This window comes from Dama dama, chromosome 4, assembly GCF_033118175.1.
Source record: "Dama dama isolate Ldn47 chromosome 4, ASM3311817v1, whole genome shotgun sequence".
Lineage (NCBI taxonomy): Eukaryota > Metazoa > Chordata > Mammalia > Artiodactyla > Cervidae > Dama > Dama dama.
Window position 1 is genome coordinate 60,184,962 of NC_083684.1, and position 21,408 is coordinate 60,206,369.

General features: G+C 58.0%; 1 protein-coding gene across 5 annotated transcripts in view; it reads left to right on the forward strand.

The window, feature by feature from the left end:
• The window catches only part of BICRA (BRD4 interacting chromatin remodeling complex associated protein), a 74,366-nt gene extending 53,791 nt beyond the window's left edge, over positions 1 to 20,575 (forward strand). For 3 of the 5 annotated variants that reach the window (XM_061139713.1, XM_061139714.1, XM_061139712.1), the window contains 11 exons: positions 1,165 to 1,230; positions 3,196 to 5,166; positions 5,716 to 5,892; positions 13,804 to 14,448; positions 14,617 to 14,797; positions 15,097 to 15,206; positions 16,292 to 16,353; positions 17,389 to 17,537; positions 17,650 to 17,744; positions 17,964 to 18,066; positions 18,552 to 20,575. In XM_061139713.1, coding sequence (XP_060995696.1) covers positions 1,165 to 1,230; positions 3,196 to 5,166; positions 5,716 to 5,892; positions 13,804 to 14,448; positions 14,617 to 14,797; positions 15,097 to 15,206; positions 16,292 to 16,353; positions 17,389 to 17,537; positions 17,650 to 17,744; positions 17,964 to 18,066; positions 18,552 to 19,675 — 4,683 coding nt within the window. In that variant the 3' untranslated portion in view covers positions 19,676 to 20,575. The remainder of the gene's footprint in view (positions 1 to 1,164; positions 1,231 to 3,195; positions 5,167 to 5,715; positions 5,893 to 13,803; positions 14,449 to 14,616; positions 14,798 to 15,096; positions 15,207 to 16,291; positions 16,354 to 17,388; positions 17,538 to 17,649; positions 17,745 to 17,963; positions 18,067 to 18,551) is intronic. The other 2 variants (XM_061139715.1, XM_061139716.1) reach the window with 2 other exon arrangements.
• The last annotated feature ends 833 nt before the right edge of the window (positions 20,576 to 21,408 follow it).

The following is a 21,408-nucleotide window of genomic DNA, read 5'->3' on the forward strand; positions in this document are numbered from 1 at the left end:
CCACGTGGGCCTCTCCAGAGGATTACTTGGGTGTCCTCATGATGTGGCAGCTGGTTTGCCCAAGCGAGGGACCCAGGGAAGAGAGCCAGGAGGAAGCTGAGTGCCTCTTATGACCTAAGTCTCCGAAGTCACACTGCCTTCGCTGGAGCGAGTCACCATGCCCACCCACACTCTCAGGGGGGGAAAAGAGCTCCACTCCTCAAGGGGATGTATGGGATAATTTGCGGAGCAGAGGCAAGTGCAGTGGGAGGACGGCGGCCCAGGCCCCAAGGCAGGCGGTGGAGGAGGTGCCAGGAGCTGACTTTGGGGTGGGTCTGGAAGGCAGCGTCACTCGACTTGAGGGTTGATTAGATGGTGAGGAAGAAGTGTCCAGACTGCCTCTTGGACTTGACCTGAGCAACTGAATGGGTTTTACCGTTCCCCTGAGACTGGGAGTTTGGGACAGGTCCCAGAAGTCCAAGGGCGGCTGTTAATATTGAATTGACCAAATAAGTTGGTTTGGGTTTTTCTGTAAGATGTTATGAGAAAACCCAGATGAACTTTTTGGCCAACCCAGTACCAGTCTAGGGTTCTGGGAGGGGATCAGCTAGAAACTGGGGGGCTCGGCTGTGGACAGACAGTGGGCGCTTGAGGCCTGTTCTCGGCATTGATGATAACTTCTGGAATGAGACCGGTCCCTGCCCTCCAAGACGTGGGAACAGCTCACACGTCCGGCACCCGGGGAGCCGGGCTGTGCAGAGGAAGGACTGCTTTCATGGGAAGGGACAGACGGACACGTGTTGGGAGGAGGTGGCACATGTGACAGGATGTGTTACCAAAGAGGCAGAGGGTGAAGGGCCAGGGGCACTGCTTGGGTTAAGATGCGGAGGCAGGGTTCTAGAGAGTTCCAGGAAGGTGTGTTGGGGAGCCTCGGACGTAGTGCTGGGGGCTCCTTAGGATTTAAACTTGCAGCCAAGCCCCTTTCTTTGGGGCCTCTTTTCTGGAGGTGGAGTTTCCCGTACCCCTTGAACCTCCCCCACCCCCTGCATCCCCCCCCCCCCCACACACACACCTTGTGTTTGTCTTTGTGTCCATGTAACCCAAAATTGGTTTTTGTTCTAGCCTGTGGGCCGGCCCACTGCCCAGCTGACCTTTGACCTTGGGTGGGGGCGGGTCTTGTTGCAGCTCGACAGCGATGACCTCCTGGATAATCCCGGGGAGGCCCAAAGTGCCTTCTATGAAGGTCCTGGGGTAAGTGGCCACAGGGGCTCGGGGAGGACGGTGGGCTCTGGTCATCACCCGGGTTGCCCATGGTAGCAGCCAGTGGGGGAGGCTTGGAGGGGGTCACACTCATTCCCTGAGGCACTTTGCCTCAGAGGTTGGGGGGGGGGCGCGGTCACTGAGAGCATAGTGGGGTACAGGTGAGGCCAAGGCTGCCAGATGCCCCCCTACCCCCAGGCTGTGCCTCAGAGAAGGAGGTGCAGTTCCCGGGTCCCTGGCCTTGGGGATCATCTGCTACAGCGCTGGCATGGAGGCTGAGGCTGGCTCCGGAGTTTATGGGGGGGTGTGCTCCTGAGGAATGGGGGCTGAGGGGGGCTTGGGGTCCTGTCTTGGCTCAGCCGTGGCTGGAAGGTGACCTGGGGAACAGGATCCACTGGTACAGACCTCCGTCTCTGCCTAGAAAATGAGAGCAGGGATGATGAGCAAAGCCCAAAGAGGAGCACGCAGTGGGCATCTGCATTATTGTGCACCTCCTGCGTGCCAGGCCCTTCCCTCCTCTTCCCCTTCTGTGGTCTCTCCCCTCCCCTCTTCTCTTCCCACACCATCCCACCCCCTCCTTGTTCCTTCTCCCTCCCCCTCCTTTGTCACCGTAACTGTCATTTACAGAACACTTATCATATGCTAGACCCTTTACGGTAGTTTTCATTTAATCCTCACAACCACTGTAATAACACATTCCAAACAATTGATTCGGCGTAATATACATGCCTAAATCCAGAACCCAGCAAATAATAGTACGTTCATGTTATTACACTCATAGATTGGTTAGAGTATGCGTTGTTCTTATCCACGCCGCCCTGTCTTAATTTAACCTGTAAGGTCCCTGGTCAGGTTCTTAGCACCTCATGTGCATGATGTCAGTAAATGTCACCACCATCCTAGGAGGCAGGTTTGGTTATAACCATTTAGCAATTAGGAGCTCAGAACCCCCTGGTCTTTGGTTGGGGGCTGAGCTGGAGCCTGTCTGGCCAGGCACCGCCCCCTGCTTGGCAGCGGGGTGGCCCTCTCCCAGTCTAGGGGGTGAGGAGGGAGCAGTGCCCACCTCCCTGGGCTGTTACTAACAGCAACAACCTAGACAGTAATAGTAAGGCCAGCAGCAGTGACAGATGATGCTTCTCGGGTGCCAGATAGGAGCCAGGTACTGCTCTGAGCCGTCCATGTGGGATGAACTCAGAATCTTTTTAACAACAGTTTTGACCCATTATCAGTGGGTATTCCATGCTGCTAGCGTACTCGTTACTTATGGAATATTTGCTCAAAAATGCATACATGTATTGATTGTGCGTTCGTGACCTGGATCACCATCTGGAAAGCACTTAAGAAACCTCATACTCACAGTGCACTTGGGACCGACTAAGGCTGCTGCTGCTCTTGCGTTTAATGGAACCATGATCTTGATCCAAAACCTTTGGGGCCAGGCTTGTTGTGGGATTCAGGGTTTTTCAGATGCTGGAAAGGCGATGCTGACTACGTGTGTGCTGCGTGTACCGTAACACACTCACTTTTCTGTGGTCACACTGAAGGCAAGTCCTGTTAAATGGCCAAATAACGCCTTTCCCTCTTGAGCATCAGTTGCATTCTGGTCAGGGCTTTCCAGCTTAAAGTTCTCAAAACATTTGCGGTTTTCAGAGCCTTTGGGGTTTTGGAATTGCAGATAAGCATCATGGGGCTGTGTGGCTGTTTAGAAAATGGTTTTTGTTACATTCTGCTGATGTGCACAGATGGGGAAGAAAACAGGCCAGATTAAGCCAGCCCCAGGGTGCCCAGCTCAGCCCTGGCGAAGCCGGGATTTGAACCCAGGTCCAGCCACTTCTTGTAGAAGGTTCTTTCTCTCCCTGCCGCCCTGACACCAGGTACCCTTGGTTTCAGCTGTGTCCTGGGCCCAGCCCCTTGCTAACCTAGGCTCTCTCCTCCCCCACCTTCCCCGGCCTCCAGCTCCACGTGCAAGAAGCCTCTGGCAACCACTTGAACCCGGAGCCCAGCCAGCCGGCCCCCAGTGTGGACCTCGACTTCCTGGAAGATGACATCCTGGACTCGCCCGCGGCCGGGGGCGGTGGTGGGGGCGCGGGGGGTGCCGACCAGCCCTGCGACATCCTCCAGCAGAGCCTCCAGGAGGCCAATATCACCGAGCAGACACTCGAGGCTGAGGCCGAGCTGGACCTGGGCCCCTTCCAGCTGCCCACCCTGCAGCCTGCGGACGGCGGGGCTGGCCCGGCGGGGACCGGAGGGGCTGCTGCCGTGGCCACGGGACCCCAGGCGCTCTTCTCCGGGGGCGCTGACCTGCTGGGGCTGCAGGCCCCGCCCACCGTGCTGACCCACCAGGCCCTGGTGCCGCCCCAGGACGTGGTCAGCAAAGCCTTGAGCGTCCAGCCCTTCCTGCAGCCTGTGGGCCTGGGCAACGTGACGCTGCAGCCCATCCCGGGCCTCCAGGGCCTGCCCAACGGCAGCCCTGGGGGTGCTGCAGCGGCCACACTCGGCCTGGCCCCCATCCAGGTGGTGGGCCAGCCTGTCATGGCACTCAACCCACCCACCTCCCAGCTCCTGGCCAAGCAGGTGCCCGTCAGCGGCTACCTGGCCTCAGCGGCCGGCCCTTCGGAGCCAGTGACCCTGGCATCGGCCGGCGTCTCACCCCAGGGGGCCGGCCTGGTCCTCCAGAAGAACCTCCCCGCCGCAGTGGCCTCCACACTCAACGGGAACTCAGTGTTTGGAGGGGCAGGAGCCGCCCCGGCGGCGGCCAGCGGGACGCCCTCAGGACAGCCGCTGGCGGTGGCCCCCGGCCTGGGCACATCGCCGCTGGTTCAAGCACCCAACGTCATTCTGCACCGCACGCCCACGCCCATCCAGCCCAAGCCTGCTGGCGTGCTGCCCCCCAAGCTCTACCAGCTGACCCCTAAGCCGTTCGCCCCCGCGGGCGCCACGCTCACCATCCAGGGCGAGGCTGGGGGCCTCCCGCAGCAGCCCAAGGCCCCCCAGAACCTGACTTTCATGGCGGCGGGCAAGGCCGGCCAGAACGTGGTGCTGTCGGGCTTCCCGGCACCCGCCCTGCAGGCCAATGTCTTCAAGCCGCCTCCAGCCACCACCACGGGGGCGGCCCCCCCGCAGCCCCCCGGGACCCTGAGCAAGCCCATGAGTGTGCACCTCCTGAACCAAGGCAGCAGCATCGTCATCCCCGCCCAGCACATGCTGCCGGGCCAGAACCAGTTCCTGCTGCCCGGCACGTCGGCGGTCCAGCTCCCCCAGCCGCTCTCGGCCCTGCCGGCCAACGTGGGCGGGCAGATCCTGGCGGCCGCGGCTCCCCATGCGGGCGGACAGCTCATCGCCAACCCCATCCTCACCAACCAGAACCTGGCGGGCCCGCTGAGCCTGGGCCCCGTGCTGGCCCCCCACTCAGGGGCCCACAGCGCCGCCCACATCCTCTCGGCCGCCCCCATCCAGGTGGGCCAGCCGGCGCTCTTCCAGATGCCCGTGTCGCTGGCCGCCGGCAGCCTGCCCACCCAGAGCCAGCCGGCCGCCGCCGGGCCGGCCGCCACCACCGTCCTCCAGGGGGTCACCCTGCCCCCCAGTGCCGTGGCCATGCTCAACACCCCCGACGGTCTGGTGCAGCCCGCCACCCCCGCTGCTGGTGGGGAGGCCGCGCCTGTCCTCACGGTGCAGACGGCGCCCCAGGCGCCCCCCGCGGTCAGCACCCCACTGCCTCTGGGCCTCCAGCAGCCGCTGCCTCAGCAGCCACAACCGCCGCCACCACAGGCCCCCACCCCGCAGGCCGCCGCCCCAGCTCAGGCCCCCACCCCGCAGCCCAGCCCAGGCCTGGCGTCCAGCCCGGAGAAGATTGTCCTGGGGCAGCCGCCCTCTGCCGCCCCCACAGCCGTCCTCACTCAGGACTCCCTGCAGATGTTTCTGCCCCAGGTAACCAGGGCCGCCGGGGCAGGGGAAGGGGGGCTGCGTGGAGGAGGGGGCCAGGACCTGGAACCGGATGCGGTTGAAGCAGCAAGTGGGGAGGAGCCCGGGGATCAGGAAGGGCCCCCAGAGCTGCCACCCCTGTCCCAGATTGCTGAGGAGGAGGCCCCGGGGCGACAGGGCCCAGCTGACTGGCACCAAGACAGACAGATGAGGGGAGGGACAGAGAGATGGGCTGCCCTCTTGCTGGAGAGTTAGAGAAGGGTCCGAGAGAGTGGGCGAGACGCAGACGGACAGACAGATGGGGCAGGAGAGGTGGACGCTGGGGGGTGGAGCCGGAAGACAACTTGCGGGACCGAGGGGACAGAGCTACCCCAGGTCACGCCCCCGGACCCTGGGGCTCCCAACCCCCTGACCTTGGCGTCTAGCTTCTGGGTGCCCTCCAACTGGTTCCCACCACCTCCTTCTTCAGAGCATCGGCGGGGGCAGGGTGTTGGGGTGTGGAAGCCTTGGGTCCGTGGGGGTGGCCTCTGACCCGCTGTGGGCTGCCCGTTGCAGGAGAGGAGCCAGCAGCCCCTCTCCACAGAGGGCCCCCACCTCTCCGTGCCCGCCTCGGTCATAGTCAGCGCCCCGCCTCCCGCCCAAGACCCAGCCCCGACCACCCCAGTCGCCAAAGGAGCTGGCCTTGGCCCTCAGGCCCCCGACAGCCAGGCCTCCCCGGCGCCGGCCCCCCAGGTAGACGAACCCCAGCAGCCTCCGTCCCAGCGCAGACCAGCCCTGCCCCTCGCCCCCCCTCCCTACCCCCTCCACGCGCTCTCTGGCTGCCCTGCCTGCCTCTCTGTCTCGCTGGCTTGGGAAGCGGTGCTCCCCTTGGCTTCCCAGATGTTTCCTGAGGGTCTCCTGACAGCCGTGGATGCTTGAGACCACACTCTAGTCAAGGACACATAGTTAGGTCCTAGAATGATCATTTTTCTGTCTGGATAAGTAGCTCACATTTTGAGGAAGACACCAAGAAGTCTAGATCCAAGCCTGGCTTTCCCTCCCCAAGGGGATTTCTTCCACTCCTTTCCCACGAAGAGACAAACGAAAAGACAGCGGGGTTCTTTTCCTTCCATTTTTACGAAAATGAAAGCAATACTCTACATGCATTCTGCACCTTTTATCATTTAGAAGTTCATCCTGGAGACTGTACTCCATTCTTTTACACGATTGCATAGTATTCCATCATGTGTGGGTGCTATTTATGTAACCAGATATTGTTGTTGGGAATTTATGTCACTTTTGGTCTTTAGCTGTCAGATGAGCAAGGCTGCAAAGTACAACTCTGTACATATGTCTCTTTGTAGGATAAATTCTAAAGGGGCATTGCTAGGTCTAAGAGCATATGCATTTATAATTGTGACAGATATTGCCAAATTGCTCCCTGCAGAGTATAAATTGGTTTAATGGATTATCTGTGGTTGATCAGTATGTGATCTGTGGTTGTTTGCCCCCACTCTTAAGTGATTTTGAACTTGGCCACTTGGATAGGTGAAAAACAGTATCTTGTTCTGTTTTAATTTGTATTTCTTTTACTGTAAATGAGGCTGGGCAGGTTTTTGTAGATTTAGACTTTTAGAGTTATTTGTGTTTTCTGTGGAATTACGTGTTCATACCCTTGGCCATTTTCAAATTTGGGTTGCTAGTCATTTTCTTGTTGGTTTGTAGAAACTCTTTACATATTAGAGAAATAGACATTGTCTCATATGAGTCATTAGCACATCAGCATCTGAGAGGTTAGGATGGGCCCCTTTTATTCTGGAGGGATAGATGTTGCACTCATTCAAAAGGGATCCATGGGTAGGTAGATAAGGATAGGCAGAAAGAGGAGGAAATAAGATGAGCGAGGTCCAGGCAGGCAGAAATCAGCTGGACTTTGGCCTTCAATAGCCATGATTTCACGCTCAGGCTCTGCTACTCACCATGTGACTGGAAGCAACCAGCTTCTTCATTCCATCAACTGTTGTTTAGGGAAAAGAGAGCACGAAGTACGTGCCAGGCCTTGTGCTAACCCTGGCCAAGTCCCTGTAACCGCTGAACCTCAGTTTCCTTATCTGGAAAATGGGGATAGTAGTCTCTTTATTACATCTCCTAAGACGAGTAACTGAGTTGATACGCACTTTGCACAGAGTAAGCAGTCCAAAAATATTTGCTATTGTTAGTATTACTTGGGGACTTCCTAGGCGGCTCAGTGGTAAAGAACCTGCCTGCCAGTGCAGGAGAAGCAAGCTCGATCCCTAGGTCAGGAAGAGCCTCTGAAGAAGGAAATGGCAACCAACTCCAGTATTCTTGTTTGGGAAATCCCATGGACAGAGAGGAACCTGGCAGGCTTCGGTCCATGGGGATCACAGAAGAGTTGGACTTGGCTTAGCGACTCAACAGCAACAAATGATTGTTTTAGCTGTTGTATTTGTGGCGTCGAGTGCGGGTCAGTCCAGAGGGACATGGGGCCAAGATTTCCTCAGGTCATCTCTACACAAGGAGGAAAGGCAGGGGCCAGGGGCCACCTGGGCTGTGAGAGACTCAGGTTGAAAGTACTGTTTCTAGGGTGGTCAGATGTGGGCCTGGGTCCTTGGGGCAAGGGCAGTCCCCTCTCCGAGCCTTCCATCCTCAGCTGGAACTTGGGGCTGGTAGGAGCCCTTCTTCCGAGCGCTGGAGTTGAGAGCGGGGTCCCGGCATGTATGTGATCTACCCCTTCAGTGTCGGACACCCTGCAGGTGCTTATCTGGACTCGCTGCTTGGGTGACCAGCAGTACCAAGATGGTGCCTCCCCCAAGCCCCTTGACCTCCCTGGGCCTCAACTTCCTGACCTGTCAAATGGGTATGAGGACAATGGCTGTTGTGAGGAATAAATGAATTGGTGTATATAAAGTGCTTCATCAGGGCCGGGCATGTCGAAAGTCCTGGAACGTGAGAGAGAAGCCCCGCGAATTTTCTACCAAGGGCCAGTAGTAAACGTTTTAGGCTTTGCAGGACTGTCACTATAGCCTAGAAATGGCTCTAGATAAATGAATGAGCCTTGGTGGGCTCCCATAAAGCCTTGCTTACGCACACTGAAATTTCAATCTCCTATCAGTGTCCCGAGTCAAAGAATATTCTTCTTCTGACTTCTTTTCAACCATTTAAAAGCGTAAAAACTATCCTGAGCTTGCAGGCCATCCAAAATGGTCAGCCAAGTGGGGCGGCAGGCCACATTTGGCTTCTGGGCCTTGGTCTGCCAAACCTTTTGAGATCTTTATTTTATTACGTAGATGTGCAAGTCTTCACTTATTCAGTCCCCTACTCGTGAACACTTAAGGTATCCAGTCCCACGGAATTGCTAACGAACACTCCCTCACATATTCTCATAGCGGGCTTTGCATGTGCGTGAGAATTCCCATAGATTGAATGTCTAGAAATAGAATTGCTGGATCGGAGGGTATCCAGTTGGCCCTCCGAATCTGCAGATTCCGCTCCCTTTGATTCAACCACCAGTGGATGGAAAATATTCAGGGAAAAATATTCCAGAAAGTTCCCAAAAGCACTATTTGAATATGCTGTGTACAGACAACTACTTCCATAGCATTGACGTTGTGCATGTGTGCCAAGCCACGTCAGTCGTGTCTGACTCTGTGACTCCATGGACTGTAGCCCACCAGGCTCCTCTGTCCATGGGATTCTCTAGGCAAGAATACTGGAGTGGGTTGCCATGCCCTCCTCCAGGGGATCTTCCCAACCCAGGGACTGAATGCGCGTCTCTTATGTTTCCGGCATGGGCAGGTGGGTTCTTTACCACTAGCACCATTTATTAGGTATCATAGATAATCTAGAGGTGATTTAAAATATGCAAAAGGTTGTGTGTAGGTTATATGCAAATACTGCACCATTGGTATGAAGGACTTGAGCATCCTTGGATTTTGGTATCTGATGGGGTGAGCCCCTGTGGATATGGAGGGTTGACAGTACGCACTGCCCAAGTATGTTATGGACCAATCCAGCTGCTCCTTCATTAGGTTCGTGCCAGTAAAGGCCTCCGTCAGCTTCCTCAACCCCAGATCAGCGACCCACTCACTGCCCACCACGTGGGAAAATGCATGCCCCCCAACTCCTGTGCTTCTCTTAAATTCTGCTTGATTTGAACATCTTCCCATCTCCCCATGGGCAGTTGGAATCTCTCAGTAAACAGTCCACTCATGTGGGAGCTTTAAAAAAAAAAAAATGTAATTATAAAAATAATTTCATGCTTCTCTAGAGGATTTAAAAAATACAGAAAAGAACCAAGAAGAAAAACAAATCACCCGAAATACCAGCATGCAGAAGCTGCTGGCAACATTTTTGGTATGAAGTCTCCTTTTAGCCTTGCTTTTCTTCTTCCCATCCATTTCAAACATTGGTCCCTTTTGACATTAGGTAGTATACTCACATGGTTCAATCATGAAAAAGCTTTTTTTTAAAAAAAAAAAATCTTTTTTTGTCTGTGGTGTGTGGGATCTTAGTTCCCTGACCAGGGATTGAACCTGCGCCCCTGCAGTGGAAGCCCAGAGTCTTAACCACTGGACAGCCAGGGAAGTTCCACAAAGGATTTTTAATGTATGGGGGGAAGTATCCCACCCCATGCCTGCATTCCCAACCCCTCCCCATAGCCGCAGCACTTACTTTTTGTATTTTCTTCCAGCTCCGTGCATATACAGCCTTGTGCAAGTGTACGTTAACATTTCTCTCTACCCAGCAGGTGGCACATTATCCATGTGCTTGGGCAGCCCGTGGGGTGTTTCCTCGGTCCCTTGTTACAGTGGAGAAGCATTCCTCTGTGTAGATGGGGCTGGATGAGCTTTCATCCTCGGACATGCTGTCCTGATGCCCTTAGACCATGTCTAGGCTTTGATCCTTCACACAGAGCTTGCAGTAAACATCCATCATCTCATGTACGTGTATCTCTCCGGTCACTTCCCAGAAGCCTGTCTGCTGGATTAAAGCATAAGTGTACTTAGAATTTGCACAGCGCCTGCTGAATTGCATTCCTCTGAGGCTGTAGCAAATGGTGCCAGTTTAGACTCCCACGAGCAACATGCGAGTGTCTTTTTGAGACATATGACTTATTTGTAATGTGCGCCTGAACTTGGCTCCACAGGGCACCTTTGATCTGCATCTCTTATTACAAGGGAGGTTGGGCATCTCTTGACATATTTAAGCCTTTTGTGTTTCTTTTTCTACACTGTGTCTGATCCTATCCTTTGCCCCCGTTTTTCTTACTGCTTGTTACTCTTAGTGATTTCCAGAGGCTCTTTGTATATGAGAGATGAGCTTTGTCTCGGCTATGTTGTTGTTCAGTCACTAACTTGTGTCTGACTCTTTGCGACCCCATGGACTGCAGCATACCAGACTTCCTTGTCCTTCACCATCTCCCGGAGCTTGCTCAAACACATGTACATCCATCCGGTGATGCCATCCACCATCTCATCCTCTGTCGTCCCCTTCTCCTGCCTTCAATCTTTCCCAGCGTCAGGGTCTTTTCTAATGAGTGGGGTTCTTTGCATCAGGTGACCTAATAAGTATTGGAGCTTCAGCTTCAAGATCAGTCCTTCCAATGAATATTCAGGGCTGATTTCCTTTAGGATTGATCAGTTTGATCTTGCTGTCCAGGGGACTCTCACTATTTCCCCCAGTATGTCATTTGCTTCTTGACTTGGTTTGGGGGGAATGTGTGAGTATTTGTCCCTGTATGTTTAATGAGGATGCGAGTTTTTAAAAATATTTTTCAATTTTTTTGTTATTTTTAAGCTTTTCATTTTTAATTCATTTCAAACATATAGCAAAGTTGTAAGACTAGAATGTGGGATTAATACCTATGTGAATTCTTTACTCTAACCAGATGTTTTAGTTATCTGTTGCTGTGTAACAGATTATCTTTCTTCCAAAGCTGAGCAGCTTGAAACAACAAACATTAACTTACCTCACATGATTTCTAAGGATCAGGAATCTGGAAGCAGATTAACTGGGAGGTTCTGGTTTGTGATCTTTTGGGAGATCATAGTCAAGGTATCAGCCAGGGCTGAGTCATCTGAAGGCTTGGCCAGGCTGGACAGCCTGCTTCCAAGATGCTGCACTCGTGGGACTTCCCTGGTGGCCCAGTGGTTAAGGCTCTGTGATTCTGCTGCAGGGCGTGAGGGTTCGATCCCTGGTCAGGGAACTAAGATTCTGCATGCCGCACTGCGCAGCCAGAATAACAACAAAGATGGTGCACTGGTAGGGCTGCTGGCGGGAGAGCAGACCTCCATAGAGAGAAACTGAGGCCTCCCCGAAGGGCAGCTCACAGCATGATCCACAGTCGGCTTCCCCTGAACACGTAATCGACTAGAAAGAGAGCAAGGGAGCTGCCCAGGAGAGAAGCCAGTCTTTTTTAGAGCCTAATCTTGGAAGTGACACGTGATCACTTCTGCTGAGTTCCTATGGCTTTGGAGAGCAACCCTGGTACAGTGTGGGAGGAGCCTGAAAACAGGGAGGCGGGGATTACTGGGGGCCACCCCTGATTGGAGCCTGCAAACAGGGAGGCGGGGATCACTGGGGGCCACCCCTGGTTTAACCACTGTAAATATTTGGCCACATCCGCTTTAGTCATGGCCCTCTCAACATGTATCCCTTATTCTTTGACTGAATCATTTGAGAGTCAGTTGCAGACACCATGCTTCTGCACCCCCTTCATATTTTGATCTGATTATTTCTGTCTTTGACAATAACATCCTCTCACTCAACCACTGGAGAGTCATCAAATCCAGTGCATCTAGCATTGCGACAATACTGTTATCAAATCCACCGTCCGTAATGCGGTGCAGCCAGCTGTCTAGCAATCGTGTCGAGGATCGCTGTCCTTCTCTCACTCAGCATCTGATCTGTGTTGCCTCGGAAGCCTGTGCTTAGGAGTGCCAAGCGGGACAGCTCCCTTGGTTCTCACTGTCAGCTCCTCGCCTGCGGCTCCCCCCAGCTTTCTTCTCTGGTTTTCTCTGTTGTAAATAGTCCCACGGTGGCCAGCCCTGTGAGCAAGAACCTGAATGTTCCTGATCACGAATTCCTGCAGGAGAGATTACCAGGTCCACTTGAGGCTCTTCTGTGTTGTTTGTTTCATTTAATATCTATTTATTTATTTCCAAACTTTAAACTTCTTATTTTGTACTGGAGTATAGCCGATTCACAATTGAGTGATAGTTTCAGGTGAGCAGCCATACGTGTACATGAATCCATTCTCCCCCCACTCCCCTCCCACCCAGGCTGCCACATAGCATTGAGCAGACTTCCCTGTCTCTACAGTAGGCCCTTGTTGATTATCTATTTTGAATACAGCAGTGTGTCCATGACCTTCCCAAACTCCCTAACTATCCCCTTCCCCCTGCCCCGCACCCCCCAGGAAACAGTAAGTTAGGTTTTTAAGTCTATGGGTCTCTCTCTGTTGTAAGTTCATTTGTATCATTTGGACTGGTCATTTTGGTTCCCTGGCCTCAATGTGTCATCTATGAAGTGGGTCAGATATGATCACAGCTCTCAGGACCATGGAGAGAGCCCACTAGTGGGTACACGTTCCCAGCCAAATGCACTGGGTCAGTGGGCGCTGTTGGGGGTGGGTGGGTGGTGAGGATTCTGTGACCGAGAGCAGAGAGGTGCCAGTTCAGTGTTGGGTGCCCAGCTGTTGCCCGTGTTTCAATAGCAGCTGCTGAGGTTTGAGGTTCTTGCAGAGGCGACCTTTAGGGGGAGAAGGGTGCACAGGACCAAGGCGCCCTGACTGAGGTGTTTTGGGTGAGGTCACTGTGTACGTGTTACAGACTAGTGCTTAGATTGTATATGCAAGCCGGATACACACACAACACGCACGCACACACTCACGCCCGTACCTGCAGGCTCCCACGACCCCCAGGTAGGCTTGCAGCCACGACCCCGCAGGCACAGGTCGTGGACACTTAGAAGGGGACTCGAAACTCATGTGCTGGCATCCAGGGGGACCCGACCCTGACCTTGACCCTTGGTTTCCATCCTCATCCCCGGCTCCCCCGTCCCCAGCGTGCCCTCCTCAACCATCAGCCCCCCCCCCCCCCCCCAGTTGGCAGTGGCCGCGGTCTCCCTGCTGGTGTCTGTTTTCCTGGGTCAGCTGGACGGTGGGGCCCCTCCGGCGCCCTCCCCCCGCCCCCCGCCCCTGCTGCTCTGCTCTGCTCCCCGGCCCCCCCTGCCTACCCGCCTCCGGGCAGCTGGTGTGGTGCTCCCGCCTCCACTGCTTCCCCCGCTGCTGCCCCCAAAGCCTGCAGAGCTCGCCTTCCTCTGGGGGGAAGTGGGGGGCTTGGGGGGGGGAGGGGTGAGATCAGAAGGCAGAGGTACGGGGTGGGGGTGCAGTTGGTGGGTCGAGAAGGGATAGGTTGAGGGAATGAGGTAGGTGGACAGGTAGGGGGTGGGGGGCAGGTGCAAGGTGGGGGACGGAGGTGGAGCGGCGAGAAGGATGGCGGGGGCATCAAGACAAGGGGTGGCCAAGAAGGGGGGTGGGGCTTCCAGGCGGGAGCGGCCGGGGTCCCCAGCATCTTGGGGCCAGGGGAGCCGAGGTTGGTTCTGACCCCCGCCCCCTCCCCTCTCCCTCCCTCCCCTGCCCAGATCCCCGCGGCGGCTCAGCTGAAGGGCCCCGGCCCCTCCTCCTCCCCGTCACTACCTCACCAGGCCCCCCTGGGGGACAGCCCCCACCTGCCGTCCCCTCACCCAGCCCGGCCCCCGTCCCGACCCCCGTCCCGCCCGCACTCCCGCCCCCCCTCCCAGCCGCAGAGCTTGTCCCGCCCCCCCTCAGAGCCCGCCCTGCACCCGTGCCCTCCGCCCCAGGTCCCCCCCGCCCTGCCTGGCATCTTTGTCATCCAGAACCAGCTGGGCGGCGCCCCCCCTGCAAACACCCCGGCCCCCACCGCCCCGGGCCCGCCCCAGCCTCCCCTGCGGCCCCCGTCCCAGCCCCTGGAGGGGCCACTGGCCCCCGCCCCCCACCTCCCTCCGGCCTCCACCTCCACTGTCGGGGCCGCCTCCTCCGCCTCCTCCGAGACGTCCTCCCGGCTGCCAGCCCCCACGCCGCCCGACTTCCAGCTGCAGTACCCGCCCAGCCAGGGGCCCCACAAGTCCCCCACGCCCCCTCCGACCCTCCACCTGGTCCCCGAGCCCGCAGCGCCCCCCCCACCGCCTCCTCGGACCTTCCAGATGGTGACCACCCCCTTCCCGGCGCTGCCCCAATCGAAGGCTCTTCTCGAGAGATTTCACCAGGTAATTGGAGGCAGGGGCCGGCCCACCGCCCACGCCGCACCCCCCGCCCTCCCCGCCGATCCCATTCCCTGCCGCTTTCTGGCTTTCTCTTCACCCCCATATCCTGGTTCCTGGCTGCCCCTGCTCCTAGTGTGTGTGCCCCCCCAAACCACCTGTCCCCCTCCTCAGGTGCCGTCCGGGATCATTCTCCAGAGCAAGGCCGTGGGGGCCCCCGCCGCCCCACAGTCCTCCACCAGCCTGGGACCCCTCGCCAGCCCCACTGCCTCCGTGCTGGTCAGTGGGCAGGCTCCGTCTGGGACCCCCACCATCCCCAGCCATCCCCCCGCCCCAGCACCCATGGCCACCGCAGGTGAGGGAGAGGGAGCCCGCTATGGAGCCATGGGGGGCCCGAAGTGGGTGGGTGGGAGTGACAGGGAGGACGGGTGGGCCAGAACTGTGGGCACCGGAGCCCAAGGGTCGCCCAGATCTGCAGGAACAGGGACAGTGGAGGGGGGCGGGCTGTACTCCGCAGACCCCCTCCAGGGGCGCTCACTCTGGGGCCGACACGGCCACCGAGGCTCGAGAACCAGAGCAGTGTGGGGTGCAGGGTCTCGGGGGGCCTTTGTGCCTGTGACCCCTGAGCCCTGTCTGCCTGCACCCCCACCCCAGGCCTGCCTCCTCTGCTTCCTGCGGAGAACAAAGCCTTTGCCAGCAACCTCCCGACCCTGACCGTGGCCAAGGCCGCCCCTTCCGGGCCAGGGAAGTCCTCCGGGCTGCAGGTAAGTGGCACCCAGAATGGCAGGCTAGGGCCCAGGCCAGATCGCTGGGGAACTGGGATGGGGCCGGAGGGGTAGGGGAGGCCGGCTGGCAGGCAGGGAGGTAGAGATTGGCAGAGACAGAGCCAGGTGGGGGGTGAGACACCAGGACAGTCCAGGCCGGGGCACGTGGGAAACCAAGACAGTTGGCCGGAGATCCATCCCCAAACACCATAACGACAGAATGAGGATGGCAGAGATGGCCTGAGAGAGACCCCAGGCGGTCACTGGGGGCACGAGCAGGTGAGAGATGGAGGCTGTAGAAGGAGAGGAGACTGTGTCGGCTCAGGACAGGCGGGGGGAGACCCTAAAAGGAAGGACAGGGCAGGGTGGCCAGTGAGACACTAAGTCAGAGATGGCAGAGGGACTGCCTTGGCGGTTAAGACTCTGCACTTCCAGTGCAGAGGGCACGGGTTCAATCCCTGGTCGGGGAACTAAGATCCCACATGCCTTGCGGTGCAGCCAGAGAAAAAAGAAGGTGGTGGTGGGGGGGGGGGGGGGGGGGCTGTGGTCAGGAGGAGAGCTAGGATGGTGGTACCCAGGCCAGAGGGGCATAGGCAGGGAGGGTAGAAGAGACTGAGGCGGAGACAAGATTTGAGAGAGCCTGAAGGGGAAGACCAGGCAGGACAAGGGAAGTCAAGGTAGAGATTTAGGCAGGGATGGGAGGAAAGAGGCCATGCCCATTAGGTGCTGGACAACGAGGGGGGATTTGCAGGCCTTTTGATGGGCAGGGAGGGAGGTACCAGGTGGAAGCTGAGAGACTCAGGCCTAAGAAGAGGGGCTGGAGAAGGTGACCCAGGCGAAGGACGCCTGGAGCTTGAGGGTGCCTGTCACCCTCTCCTCGCTGTGTCCCCCCTTGGATCCAGCCCCAGTCTTCCCCACAGGTTGAGTGTGCTAGGTGGGGAATCCTGCCCTAGGACCAGGACCCCATCTCGGCTGAAATCAGCCCCTCCCATCTTTGTCCCAGGCTGGGGGGTAGAGAGGCTCAGGTGCCAAGGGAAGGCTCCTCCATCACAAACCCTCCTCACTGGCTTCTCTCTCCCCTGCAGTATGAGAGCAAGTTGGGTGGATTGAAGAAACCACCCGCCCTTCAGCCCAGCAAAGAAGCCTGGTGAGTGCCTCCCCTCCTGGCTTCAGGAGGTGCCATTGACCCCTCTGCCTTACCCTCTAGGGAGGAGGGTGGGCTAGTAGTGATTTTAGGGTGAATGGATGAGGATTCTGCGTGGCTGTGTTAGGAGGATTTGTAGGGCAGCTAGGCTGCTGGCTTCAGGCAGGGATGGATGTTTGGTGTGGCTTGGTCATCGCTGTGCCCTGAGTGCCTCGGACCAGGCTGGCAGGCAGTGCCTCCTGTCCAGGCGTGGGGGGGGGGCTTGTTCAGGTGGATGGAGGGATGCATGGGGGCCAGGGTGAATGGATGGGTGGACGCTGCTCAGGCAGATGCGTGGCTGGACGGATAGTTGTTTGGGCGAATGGGCAGTAAGTGTTGGATGCTCGCGTTCTGTCCCTCTCTCCTGCCCTCGGTCCACTGAGAGGGTTGGTCAGATCCTCATCGGGTGCCCAGTCCTAGACTGGACTCTGGAAACACTGGACAGACCAGGTTCCGCATCCACAGTGTGTAAGGGCTGCTTGCCTTCAGCACTGGGTACAGACAAGCAGGCATGTCTGGTGGGAGAGACAGCCGTACATAGTAGGCGATAGTCTACTGCCCAGTGAGAAAACAGATCTTATCAACCCACCACCCAAGGGCCCAACCTCCATGCTGGCCTCCCCAAGCCTGCTGCTGGGTTCCAGGTAGAGCAGGGACATGCTGACCCCAAGTGGCAGGAGGTGGTATTGCATGGAAGCTGAGTCCCAAGCTCTGGCATCTAACTCCCAGCACTGCCTCTAGCTGCTTTGGATCAGTGACTTCATCTTTGCAGGTCTGTTTCCTCATCTGTAAAATGGGCATAATGATAGCACTTCCTGCCATGGGTTGTCCCCAGAGATGCAGTGAGGCCGACCAGGCACACGTTCGCACATACTTCTGCAGTGTTCCTTCCCTCATCCTCTGCCTTGTGGCCTGGGGGCTCAGAGTCCGGTTCTGCTGTCTCCTGGCCTCACCACGAGTTCTGTGTGTGTGTGTGGTCCTCCCCCCCCCCCCCCCCAGCTTCCTGGAGCATTTGCACAAACATCAGGGCTCTGTCCTGCACCCTGACTACAAGACGGCCTTCCCTTCCTTCGAGGATGCCCTGCAACGCCTCCTGCCCTACCACGTCTACCAGGGTGCCCTCCCCTCCCCTAACGACTACCACAAAGGTGAGGCCTCCCCTGGGTGTGGCCGCGGGTGGTGAGGACCAAACGGGGTGCAGGCGCCCTTGACTGCCAGGCCCTCCCCAACATCTGGGTTTCTGGACCTCTTCCTCCGCAGTGGACGAGGAGTTTGAGACGGTCTCCACGCAGCTGCTGAAACGTACCCAGGCCATGCTCAATAAATACCGCCTCCTGCTGCTGGAGGAGTCCCGGGTAGGGTGGCCCGTCGCCTTTCTCCTCAGGGGACCCTCACCCCCCACGCCCCCCCCCACCCCCACCCTCACCTCCCCGCCGCAAGGAGGAGGGAGGGAGGGTGGATCAGATCACAAGAAGGACAGTTTGGAATCTCTTCCCGTCCATCCCCAGCTATCGCGTCCCCCTCCCCCTTCTTCACTGGCTCATCTAATCGCCTCTCCCCCTCTCTGCCCCCAGAGGGTGAGCCCCTCCGCAGAGATGGTAATGATCGATCGAATGTTCATTCAAGAGGAAAAGACCACGCTGGCCTTGGACAAGCAGCTGGCCAAGGAGAAGCCAGGTAATGAGAGCGCAGGGAGCCGGGTCCCCGCCGCCTCCTCGGGTGCGGCGCGTTCCCTCACTCCGCCACTGGGCGGCGCCCGAGCCCCGCCTTCCTGCCTAGTCGAAAGCCCTGAGCGTGGATCTCCGCTTCCTGCTCCGCGTGCCCATTTCACCCCCTCAATCCTGGCCCTGCAGGGAGGGAACATCCTGCCACCCCCGGGGGCACAGAAAAACGGGAAAGCAGAGCCAGGACTGGGGTGAAGCCGGCATAAGTTGGTGGGTTGCAGAAGTTAAGGTGGTATCCTCCGTCCGGTGCCGAGGGCTGCTGACACATTAGGGGGACTTGGGGAAAGGGTCTTGCCTAGCAGTGTCCTCATGAGTGAAGGGTTTACCCCCGGGCCCGGCAGATGGTCAACACTCAGTGGACACCAGCTCCTCTCAGCTCTGCGGGGGCCTCCTGCCTTGGCTAAGCCCCAGGGTTTTCTTGGCCCCCTTCTCCTACAGATGAGTACGTGTCTTCCTCCCGCTCTCTTGGCCTCCCCATCGCCGCTTCTTCCGAGGGACACCGGCTGCCCGGCCACGGCCCGTCCCCGTCCTCGGCGTCCGGGGCCCCAGCCCAGCCCCCTCTGCACCTACCCACCAAGCTGGTGATCCGGCACGGCGGCGCGGGCGGCTCCCCCTCCGTGACCTGGGCCCGGGCCTCCTCGTCCTCCCTGTCTTCCTCCTCCTCGTCCTCCGCCGCCTCCTCCCTGGACGCCGACGAGGACGGCCCCATGCCCTCCCGCAACCGGCCGCCCATCAAGACCTACGAGGCCCGGAGCCGCATCGGGCTCAAGCTCAAGATCAAACAGGAAGCCGGGCTCAGCAAGGTCGTCCACAACACGGCCTTGGACCCGGTGCACCAAACGCCTCCGCCGCCCCCCGCCTCCCTCAAGGCGGCCGAGCCCCCGCCCCGGCCCCCGCCGCCGCCCCCGGCCCCTGGCCAGATGAACGGTACGGTGGACCACCCGCCACCGCCGCCGGCCGCCACTGACCGCAAGCCACCACCACCGGCCCCGCACTGCCCCCGCCTGCCCCTCCGCAAGACCTACCGCGAGAATGTGGAGGCCCCGGGTGTCGGGGTGACCGAGGGGGTGGCGGCGGCAGCGGCCGTGGGCAGAACCCGGGGCGGCAGCCCAGCCCCGCTGCCCACCAAAGTGGACGAGGCCACCAGCGGGCTCATCCGCGAGCTGGCGGCGGTGGAGGACGAGCTGTACCAGCGGATGCTGAAGGCCGGGCCGGCCGAGCCTGCGGCGGGCACCGGGCAGGGTAGCGGCAGCCGGGAGCCCGGCTGGGAGGCGCCCCCGCTGCCCCCAGCCAAGCGGCGCAAGTCCGAGTCGCCCGACGTGGACCAGGCCAGCTTCTCCAGCGACAGCCCGCAGGACGACACGCTCACGGAACACCTGCAGAGCGCCATCGACAGCATCTTGAACCTCCAACAGGCCCCCGGCCGGACGCCCGCACCCCCGTACCCCCACGCCGCCCCGGCGGCCGTCACGCCCACCTCCCCGACGCCCCTACACAGGCCGGAGGCCTACCCGCCCTCCAGTCACAACGGTGGCCTCGGCACCAGGACGTTGAACAGATAACACCGGGCTGGACTTCCCTTCCCCGTCCCCTCGCTCCGCAGGGACGCAGCGGGGAGGGGGGAGGGGGGCAGCCGGGCGTCTGACCTCAGCCTCCTGGGGGACACGAGCCGGGGACCCCTTGAGTTTTTCTTGCCTAAGTTATTTGAGTCACAAAGTCCTCGTCCCCCCCACCTCCTGCTTCAGCCGGGTGGTTGGGTGGGGGTCGTGGATTTCGGGGAGGGGGGCTGTAATGTACAAGGTCCCCCCTGCCAAAGGGGGGGGGGGGTAATCCTGGTGTGTCATCTCCTATTTCTTCCCATTTCCTGCCACGCTCCGCCCCTCGGCCGGGGGGGACACGTGTGCATTGGCCAGGGAGGAGGGCTCCCTGGCGGTCCCCACCGCTCACGCGCATCCAGGTGCCCACTTTGCCCACGTGGCTTCAATCTGTCCCTACGCCCTTCGCTGGCAGCGTCCGCGTCTCTCCAACGCCCCCTACAGGCCGAGACAGGAAACGCAGGGAAAGAGCGGCTTGAGCCTGCCTCCCGGGGCCCCCACCTGGCAGCGCGTGCCCGCGGGCACCCGTGTCGCATCCGTGTGTGTGTGTCCCGCTCCGTGTCCTATGTCCCTCAGTATGTGCTCGAGTGAGAAAGATTTCAAAGCCTCCAGTCCCTCGACTGAAATCTGAGCACCTCCCAAACAAAACCGGGATCTTCCACCCCTTTCCCCAGCCAGTCTTCCCCACTCTGTTCTTCCTGCCGCCAGCCACCCGCGCCAGATTTTGAAATCTTGGAGACAAAACTAGTACTGTAAGATAAATTTTTTTGTACTGTATTTATTGTGTATAACGATTTTTTTAAAAGGAGAATTCTGTACATTTAGAACTCTTGTAAATTAAAAAGCGATCCTTTTTTTAAAACTGTACTGACGCCCCCCCGCCCGCATTGCTTTGGGATTTTCGGGACCTTGTTTGGAGTCTGCGGGTTGGGGCTACAGGTGGGTGGAGAGGGGGATTGTGGGGACTTACTACCCATTCATTTGTGAGCCCCTGCTGGGGGCCAGGTCCTATTCAAGGGACAAGGGTGCAGCTGAATATGATGGAAATGCCTGTTCTGGGAGGCCTGACTTCTTAGTGGAGGCGGCAGACAGTGGAAAACTCAATCAGCCAGGCGTTTTCATATCATTCCTGGTGGGGTTCTGTGGTCTCCAGAGCACGGAATTTGTCAATATGCAACCATCCCTCCTGGGAAAAATACAGGGCTAGCTTCTGGCCAGCCTCTGATCACATTTTTGTCAAACCCTCAACACATCACTTTGTTTTATGTGTTTTCTGTTTAAAGACCCTTCACTTAATATATAGTGTTGATTCATTAACACTGATCACATAGCCAGCAGCATTAACTCGTGCCTGAATGAAGCTTCCGTCACACGGGCTTTCTCTGTAAGGCACATCCAAGCCTTCTTGGGCTTAAGAACTCAAGAACCCCGGTGCCATTTAAAAGTGAAATCTACAAAAGCACCAAAATGCGAATACATCCACAGAAGGATGATGCTTCGTGTCAAGTAGGAGAGCGTCCTCACCTATTCAGCGTTCAGTTGGAAACGTGCCTGCTGGGTGACTCAATGTTTTCGCCACTCTGTGCATGTCCGTGGAAGTACCACGGGTTTTTGGCAACAGACAAAAGTTTCAACAAGTAGATGAATTCACAAGCAGGGTACCTATTAATAAGTGAGGATTGACTAAATGTGTACAGTAT